The sequence below is a fragment of the Kryptolebias marmoratus genome, linkage group LG10 (genome assembly GCF_001649575.2).
Source record: "Kryptolebias marmoratus isolate JLee-2015 linkage group LG10, ASM164957v2, whole genome shotgun sequence".
Lineage (NCBI taxonomy): Eukaryota > Metazoa > Chordata > Actinopteri > Cyprinodontiformes > Rivulidae > Kryptolebias > Kryptolebias marmoratus.
Window position 1 is genome coordinate 20339703 of NC_051439.1, and position 9955 is coordinate 20349657.

A 9955-nucleotide genomic window follows, 5' to 3' on the forward strand; every position below is an offset into this window, starting at 1 on the left:
TGCTGGCTCTGCAGTTTGCTAGAGAAATGTGTCAAAATGGCAGTGATGGCATATATTGGATGGTCTGTACACTCCTTTAGAAACAGCCTGGTATATTATCTGTAATGGCCAGCTGGTGAACAATGATATCAACCTCCCTTTCTTGTTGGTGACCTCAAACTGAGAATGTTCTTGTTTAAGATTTAAAACTTGTAACTGTGTCAAATCCTTGCTACAGTCATCTTATGTCCATCTTATGTTACCAAATATGTTCCCATACTGTTTTTAACCTATGTTGAGGTTATTTCTTGTGGTTATTTCTTGTGATCAATATACTGTGCCAACACATCAGAAGGACATACATCACAGAACATCACTGGCTCTTACAAGCAGATGGACTTCTGTGTGAGCAGTGGCTTACTGGTCACATGTGTTTTTAAAGTTTTAACTTGTGCTTTCTACAGTAAATCCCATCACTGACCACATTCAAATGGGTTTCAGTGCTTCAGGCTCCTGTCTGACTGTGTTTGCAGACAGGCATCGGTAATAATACTGTATATTTTGGCCTGGGACCACCTTGGGTCCTCCAGGATGAGCTGGAGAGTGTAGCTGGGAGGAGAGATGTCTGGGCTTCCCTCTTTGACCTGCTGCCGCAACGATGCAATACAATATGAGCAGTTGAAAATGGGTGGATGAATTGGCAGAGATCCACATATTTAACACAAAGCGGACAGCAACAGTGAATCCAGTGCTGCCAGTAAAGCTTTGCGGTAGAAGTGTGAAGAAAAAAGGATGTGTGGATTTAAGCAAACACGGGCTGTCAAAATGACACGTAGTTTGCACAAGGTTTAGGATTATTTTAACGCCTTAATATATCAAGAGCTACTTGTAAAAACCATGGAAGAATTTTAAAAGCAGAACAAAGAACATTGTTACCTGGTCAGGAATGTTGCCTGAGCTGTGAGAAGTATTTTAATGATGAAGGTGGAGCACCACAAATGCTTCAGGCAAGAACAAATTAAAAAGGAGAGACCAAAGAAAGCCAGAAGTGTCATTGAGGTATGGCAGATATTTGTGCTTCATTGATTCAATAATGCCCTCAATGCTGAGATGAAGTTAGACTGGCATAAAAAAATTAGATAAAAATCAATGTTATGCATATTGTGCATCTTTAAATTGGGTAAAATATACATTAGCACAACAGTGTATTTACTTGTACAATTTGAGTTTTGATTTTGTTATTTTTTGCTAATAATCCCATTTATGTGCAACTACGAAGTAAACCCACAAATGCACATTAACATTAAGGAGCCCCTGACGTTTGAAGCATTCCTGCTCGCTTCACAGCCATAAAGTATAAAATAAATCTTAGAAAAGTGTCTGTTTACAGTGTATTTTTAATAGTTAGGCAAAATGTGCAACATTTCTTAGTTTGTAGGGAAATTTGTAGGGAATTCTTGTTTGTAGCTTTCCTTTGATAGTTGTGAAAAGTTTTTTACTCCATTATTGTTTGTAAAATCTCGTGTTTTCAACATTTTTGTGAGTTTCTCATAAATGCCCGTTATTTATAGTTGTGCTCCGAAATACAAGTTGTTTTTATCTCAGAGGTTATTTATTACATTAGTTTCCTGCCTCCTTATATAAGCCTTCTTCTGAGTCATCTTCTACACCACAACATGACAGACTGCTTACGCTGCACCTCTTTTTCCTCAGAAGTCGAAACTTAGATCTAGGAATGACTACAGACCCATCTTAACTATTCATTAATTTCCTTAATTTATACAGGTTAGTCTTGTTGAGATAATACATTAGTATAATAAATCAAATAAAGGTATAATATATAATATTATTATAACATTAGTAATAATAATAGTATAATAAATAAAACAATGTGGATAGCATCTCCTTGCAAGAATATCCATCCATTTGTTTTCTTTACCCACCTATTCTCTGCTTCACAGGGAGCTGGTGCTTTTCTCCAGCAGTCACTGTGAGAGAGGCGGGGGACACCCTGGACAGGTCAAAAGTCCATCACAGGGAGACATAGAGACAAACAAGACAAACAACCATTCTCATTCACACATAGGGACAATTTAGAGTCACCAGTTAACCTAACATGCATGTTTTTGGTCTGTAGGAGTACCAGACATAAATTCACGAGTGCATGGGGAGAAAATGCAAACCACCCAAAAAGGCTGGGAGGTGATCCTTCGACCCTCTCTCTGAGAGGGGACAGTTCTAACCACTGCACCACTGTGCTGCCCTGAGATCTTACATGCTGGGCCAATTTGATTTGATGCAACGCTTTTTTAAATGTATCAGACTTGTTGATAGTTTCTAGCATCTTGAAAAATGTGGTTGATTTGTGTTCAGGGGTCTCTGATGACACAGTCTTTCAGGAGGAATTACCACCTAGAAATCAAATTGAAAAAAAGTAATCCTGAAATGCCTGAATGAAAAGGTGAAAAGGTTTGGAAATTTGTTTAGCATTAAGGGTATTCTTGAGACAAATATTAGGCTTCTGTGGTGAACAAAATAAAAATTCTTTACTATTTTATACAAAACCACAACATTAATTTGCATTATGATTATGAACATTGTTTTTAATTTTGCTACAGTTTTATTGCATGAGATGTCAAACACACATCAAAAGCATCAAAGACAGGTGTGGCTGACAAGTGTTCTAGCTGGCACATACTCTGAAGCTGATTTAAATAGCTTTGTTCTCGTGATGTGCTGGCATTGTTTGTGTTGTGACGTGTTTTTTCTTTTTTTTTTTTTTTTACAGGTCTTTGCTTTACATAGCAGGTATTTATTGATGCCCACTCTCATATAAACCTGTACCTTTTGTAGCCAAAAACATTTCCATAGCAACTGCAAGTCAGAAAGGATTTGTGGGTCTGAATGGAGACAGTTTGCTAGCCGGAAAAAGCCTCTGAATTAAGCAAGAGACTGGAACTTGACTGCCTGGTTGTACCAGTGTTTCCTGTACAAAATGTTCATTTTGGCTGCTAGTCAAATTCTTATGCAGACTTCTCAGTACTGTTGAGTCACTAAAAATAATTAATTTCCAAACAAACAAAAAAAAAAATAGGCCATTGAAAAGAACAATCGTTTGATTTTTACCTGACAGGCTGTTTACAGACAGAAATGTCCCAAATGCTTGTGCATACATACACCCAGTGTTTGTGCTGTTACTGTGGATGAGTACTTTCTGCATACAGTCTTCTAACCTCAAAGTCACTATTGGTTGAGTTGGAAGTAGGATGTTTGATGGAAATATTGGTGCATGATCATGATGTTCACAGTAAACCTAAATATTGACTATTATAAGGAGTGAATTCATAATCTAATGCATAATGGTGTTGATATAAATCCAGTGGGGGTTTCCACTGATTTGAGGGCATTACACAACACTTAAACTATTTTATATAACAAAACTTTGGCAATTAGTAGGTTCTGCTGGACATTTTGAAATTTAAAATGGTGTCCTTTTGTTTTATTTACAACAGAGGGCTGTAAACGTTGAACACACTGAGCCCTAAATATGGCCAGTATAACATGATAATAAAGTCTGTGGCTTCATAATGAGATACCAGCACACAGCTAAACAAAGTAAAACAAAAATATATTCACAGAGAAGACAGAAACTCAGCATTGTAAAGGATTGTGTTGTGTTGTGTGGAATAGACTATAAAAAATAAGTGCTTCAGAAAGTCTACATCACAAATACTGACCCCAAAACAGAAATTCAATGCGACAAAACTGAAAGTTTAATAACTGAAAAAATTAGTATAAAACCTGTAATCATTGCATAATGATAGCCATAATGATAGCATAATAGCCATATGCATGCATGCATGCATATGGCTATGAAAAGATTGTAAACAGCAACATTTTACAGTGTTTCATGCATGGGTTGCAAGCATCATGGCTTCAGTTGGACATAAAACCTGAAAATTAAATGAAAAATGTCAAAAAGACCAAAGGTTTGGCAGAATGAAAGTAGAAAAGCTAAAGCTGAACTGAATACAATGAATGTTTGTGATGCTTTGAGGAATAGAACAGAGTTCCACAACCCCTGAAGCAAGAAAACAAACTACAAAAATAAAACCAAGAATGTCTTTAAAATATTCAAAACTTGTGACTTTAGTGTCGTTCTTACCAAGGACTGAGAATTCAAAGTAAAACACAAGAAGACATTTACCAATGTTTCGTCCTCAGAGGCTCTTTTGTGAGTTCTATGATTAAAAAAAAAAATTATTACCTACTTATTTATTATTATTTTATATATTTTTTAAAACACCTCAAACTTACTTTGCAAAACAGGAAGTATGCAAACTGTTCATTTTAGAAATAAAGATTTCTATTTTTTTTTTTTATTACACTTTTTTGTTATTTTAGATAGGATGGTACCAAGTTTGGTATAAACCTGGCTGATCAGTTCACAGTACTGTGAATTTGTACACAGATGTTATTATATAATTATAAATGGCACTGAATGGTTCTCAAGCTCTGAACAACAGTTACACTTACATCTTAAACAGGGTGTGGTGACCACAGGCAACAATTTTAAATCCTTTATAGCAACAAAATGATGCCTGATGAAAGCACTTTTTGTCAGACATGTTAAGATCAATGAGTTAAATAGGTTTGTGTGCTTTTTTTACCTAAAAAAAAACAGATTTTCTGTTGTATAAGCACATATGTAATGAATACATGAATGAACCATAAGACTGCATTAATACATATTTAATAATGTATATTGATTATTACAGCAATTATAGTGTACCTTTTGTGTTTCCCACATTTTCTTGTCTAGATTTCCATCCATCCATCTTCTTCCGCTTATCTGGGGTCGGGTCATGGGGGCAGCAGCCGAAGCAGAGACGACTCCCAGACTTCCCTCTCCCCAGCTACTTGGGCCAGCTCCTCCTGGGGAATCCCAAGGCGTTCCCAGGCCATCCGAGAAACATAGTCCCTCCAACGTGTCCTGGGTCTTCCTCTGGGCCTCCTCCAGGTGGGACGTGCCCGGAACACCTCACCAGGCAGGTGTCCAGGAGGCATCCTTATCAAATCCCCGAGCCACCTCAACTGGCTCCTCTCGACGTGGAGAAGCAGCGGCTTGTCTCTGAGTCCCTCCTGGATGACCGAGCTTCTCACCCTATCTCTAAGGGAGAGCCCAGACACCCTGCGGAGGAAACCATCCATCCATCCATCCAACCATCCAGCCCTGCGGAGGAAACTCATTTCAGCCGCTTGTATTCGCGATCTCGTTCTTTCGGTCACTACCCAAAGCTCGTGACCATAGATGAGGGTAGGAACGTAGATCGACAGATAAATCGAGAGCTTTGCCTTTTGACTCAGCTCTCTCCTCACCACGACAGACCGGTACAGCGCCCGCTTCACTGCAGATGCTGCACCAATCCGCCTGTCGATCTCCCGCTCCATTTTTCCCCTCATTCGCAAACAAGACCCTAAGATACTTAAACTCCTCCACTTGGGGCAGGACCTCGTCCCCGACCTGGAGAAGGCACTCTAATTTTTTCTGGCTCAAGACCACGGTTTCAGATTTGGAGGCACTGATCCTCATCCCAGCCGCTTCACACTCGGCTGCGAACCGCTCCAGTGAAAGTAGGAGATCATGATCTGATGAAACCAGTAGGACCACATCATCTGCAAAAAGCAGAGACGCAATCCTAAGACCACCAACACCTTGGCTGCTCCTGGAAATTCTGTCAATTAAGGTTATGAACAGAATAAATGACAAAAAGGGTAACCTTGGTGGAGTCCAACTTTCACTGAAACCGACCCTATCCTAACAGCCTGTATCACAGGGCCTGGTACCTTATACTCCAGGAGTACCCTCCCACAGGACTCCCCCGAGGGACACGGTCAAACACCTTCTCCAAGTCTGGATGTCTAGATTTAAAATCCTAAAACAAGTGGACAGCATTATGAAATGAAAGCTAAATGAAAAGTGGTGAGCTTAGTTAGTTTTAGGCTTTTGTTTCAGCTTCTTAACTAACGAGTAGCTGATGACTTGTTTGCTCCACCCATTATATATTTGCTTTACCTTTGGAGTTTGGCCCACATTTTTCTCTGACAGAGCAAAGGAGTTAAACAGGTGAGCTCAACCTGCCGTGTGTCTTTCTTTCAGCTTTATTACTGCAGGAAATACTTCACTTGTAACATTTAAAGCTGTGCAAAAAGAACTGATTGCAAAAGTAATTTTTACCATATACATTTTTCATAGACTGTGATTAAGGAATTTTATCAGTAGTGTTTGTTTAAAAAAAAAGAAAAATATAGTAATGCTATGAGTTGTAATTTGTGTGATTTGCAAATATGAATTTGCAATATGAAATAAAATATATGCATAAGTCCTATTTTTGTTCTTTAAAGTTTAATTACTAAGATTTTATTTTAAGTGTAAAAATCAGAATTAAGATACAATGTGAAGTACTTGCTTTTACTTGTAGTTTATATCTAAATGAAGGCAACTTTAAATGAAGGCAATCTTATTGTATATTTCTGTATTCCTGTATTTTGCATATTCTATTCTATTTAGTTTTGTCTTGTGAAGAGAATATTCTGATTGTATGCCAGATGTTTTCAGTGTCTACTTTTTTGAAAAGAAATTTTGAACTCTAATTGCATTTGCCTGTAGTTTGCAGTTAAAGGAAGGAAATCCTATTTCATATTCCTGTCATTATTTTATCATGTGAATCGAATAATCTGATGTAGAAAATAGATTTTTTTTAAAAACCCACTGGTCTGATATTAGATATTAAGATGTTTTATTTTTCTCTCTTTTAGGTATTTTTGAACTATTCTTCAAAATGCAAATGACATAAAGTGAAGATCCCTAAAGTAAGTGGAGCTGCCGTCTGACGATGGGTGGCACTCGAACTTTAACGCGCGTCCCGCCACTCTTGGTGGTCTGGATGGGTAAGTGACCCCTAAAACTTATAAAGGGATTGTTGAGTTTTACTGTTGTGTTTTTATTTTTGTTAATTTAACAATTATTTACCTCCATTCAGTGTGTACTTCACCGCTGGCCTCAGCAACGGTAAGACTGTTTCATTGTTTCATTGTTTTATTAACACATGAAGAATTATCTGTTAAAAATGTTGAATTAATATTCTGTCCTAAAACCATCTTTTTTACAGTCCAACACAACCCATGGTATGAAAAAAACATTTTTTAAATAAAAGAGTGTCGCAGCTTTTTAAGAAATGAAACAGCTTATTGATACATTTAATTCAAATGAAAAACAGATAAAGAAAATAATCCTATTTCTTTCTTTTTTTAATAACCTCATATTGCAGGTCCAGGTTTTCTGACACCTGAAAACAGGTCAGCAACCATTTAGTTTAAATTACTTTCTGCAAACTTTTGTGTAACAAATTTCTGCCTCAGTTGAATGTTATTCTAGTTAAAACCAACAGATTTGGTTTCATTCAATTTTGTTTTAAAAGTACTGTTTTCACTTCAAGGACCAGCCTCCAGGAATCATGCCAAGGAGTAAACCTACAAGATGCCAACCGCAATGTAATTATAAATAATGAAAAATTCCTTGTCATAATAACAATCTGCATTGTTTGCAAGCCAACACCAAGCAGTGTTGATGACTAACGCCCTCTTGTGTTTAGTTGCTGACATTAACTCTTCCTCTGTCTTTCAGATATTTGCGGCTGTGGACACTTTTGTGGGGGAGCTGTCTTGTAAAAAGAGCCGAAATGAAAGCCTGCCAGAAGACTATTTCAAGGAGGTGGAACAAAACCTGAAACTGATAGTGGAGTCATCTTTAAAAGTCTACCTAAAACTGGTAATTAAGTTAATTGTGTCTACATTATAAATAATTAAACACTGTTGTGTAACACATAATAACAGTAATTCAGTTTGATATCAATGAATACATTTTCAATATTAACCAGCAATTAGTTCTATATAAACTATATAAGTTGTATAAGTATATAAGTTTGATCTACTCTTATGCTTTATTGTTATAGTGATCTGATGCTTCCTAAAGCATCCGACCTACATTCACATAACAAGACAAATATTATTACAGCATTTATTAACATCCATTTACAACTCTGTTTAATATTAGGGAACCACTGAACCTGGTTCCAATGTTCTGGATATGTTTGGAGTCCTGGACAGCCTGAGTTTGGGTAACTACAGTGACCCTACATTCGTCAAACTGTGGTTCTCTGTGAAGATGGCTCCTCTGTTGCCGTATGTCAGCCAAAGCTTCCTGATCCAGCTGGGAAACCTGGACTTCAGCTGCAGTTCTTACCAAGAGCTGTAAGTGAATAAAATAAACATAATTATATTTTTGTTTTGTTTTTAACATTAAACATGTTTTTTGTACATGAATGTACTAAAACTGGTAAGCAAACCAAACAGTTGTCTTCGCTGTGAAGTGAAGCAGAAATTTGGAAACCTCTTGTAGATCTTTCCAGGAGGAAAGCAGTTTAAAATCACTATTCATACATGAAAAGCAAAAAAAGAGAGGCAGAAGTTTCAAAAATAATAAAAAACGTCAAAAAAGAAAAATAAGAATAGCAATCCTTAAAGAGTCTTAAACAAATTTTAAGTAAAAATGTTTGATAAAGACTATTTATTTAGGTTTTACATGTTTTGATTGCAACAAATATTTTTTTTTCAAGGGTGAAACTGTTGGGTGAGCAACTTCAGACAGATCAAATACTGGAGAGAAAACTAATCTACAACAACTTCATTCAGGTGTTCCTCTTAAGAAAGAACTCACCAGGTGAAGTCACCAGTAAAAAATACATGAAAAAATCAATCTGTATCAACGTATATGTCAAAAATTAAATCACAAATGATGTTAATTTTGTAAGAATGTTTCATTTAATCTTGTATTTTTTTCAACCTTAAAGATCCTGGGTGCAGAACAAATGTGAAAGGAAGTGGTGAATGGTTGGAAAAGAACATTGGAACATTTTTGATCTTTGCCACTCTTCAGGAACTTAAGAACAAGAATGATGAGTTTTCTGCAGTAAGTGATACAGAAATCAAATGTTTAATAAAAGCAAAATATTTCTATGGCTGGCTATTAGAAAAAAAGGTGACATAATTAACTCTTTTCTTTCTTACCCAAAGGCAGAGGTCATTCAAAAACTGTCACCTAATCAGAAGGCAGAGCTGATAATGGATCCAGGCAGCGGTGCTTTGACCGATCCCGCTTTTGTGAGGGCCGTGCTCACAAACTTGACGTTATCTGGCAACGTTGGGCAGCTCACTGAGTTTTTCCAGAGTTTTGCAGAAATCACCAAGCAGGTGAATGCTAAACAGCATCTTTGTGTCATTGTTGTCTGAAGAGTAGTTTAACGAACCCAGATAAGCAAACAGCAGAGTCAAAAGCATAAGTCAGACACTTAGGAGAGGGAATTTTTAGGCATCTCATGATTCGATTACAAAAACCAAAGCCCTGTGATGCCATTACAAAACAAATGGCACCACAAGATGCTGCTTTATTTCTTTTTGTATTTGTTGTATAAATGGCAACAAAGTATTTTTCCTCAAAAGTTAATTTGGATGCTTTCAGCTACTCACTGACTTTTCGTTAACAGAATTTAGGCAAGGGCGTCCCTGTTTTACAGATGTTTCGTCTCAATGGGCTCAGCTTCATACTTTCCAAATAGAGACCAAACATGATTTTTATTAAATACTGTAGTCAGTTTCTGCTAAATAGTTTTGACTGACAGCTTGATAAACATGGCTTCATTCTTACCTTTTTATGCAACAAAGAACAACAATATGCTACAATATGTTCGCTTAAACTGCAACTTGAATGCTTTTGTTTGCAGAGAAACGTGACCTTCATCCCAAATGTGAATGTACGATACACCATCTTGAACATAACCTTGACAGCCCTTGCACCTGAATTTGAGAACTTTAAACCAGAAGACTTTCAGCTGTGGTTCCAGGTCTATCTTGTTCC

The 9955-nt window shown here is 36.9% G+C and overlaps 1 protein-coding gene across 1 annotated transcript in view; it reads left to right on the top strand.

Annotated features, from left to right (window-relative positions):
* The first annotated feature begins 6796 nt into the window (after positions 1–6796).
* Positions 6797–9955, top strand: part of LOC119617422 — a 3709-nt gene continuing 550 nt past the window's right edge. Inside the window, exons 1-11 of the mRNA XM_037977952.1 lie at positions 6797–6930; positions 7023–7051; positions 7152–7167; positions 7311–7338; positions 7479–7533; positions 7667–7810; positions 8096–8292; positions 8658–8761; positions 8892–9010; positions 9115–9291; positions 9822–9950. Of these exons, the coding sequence (XP_037833880.1) occupies positions 6876–6930; positions 7023–7051; positions 7152–7167; positions 7311–7338; positions 7479–7533; positions 7667–7810; positions 8096–8292; positions 8658–8761; positions 8892–9010; positions 9115–9291; positions 9822–9950 (1053 nt within the window). The 5' untranslated portion in view covers positions 6797–6875. The remainder of the gene's footprint in view (positions 6931–7022; positions 7052–7151; positions 7168–7310; positions 7339–7478; positions 7534–7666; positions 7811–8095; positions 8293–8657; positions 8762–8891; positions 9011–9114; positions 9292–9821; positions 9951–9955) is intronic.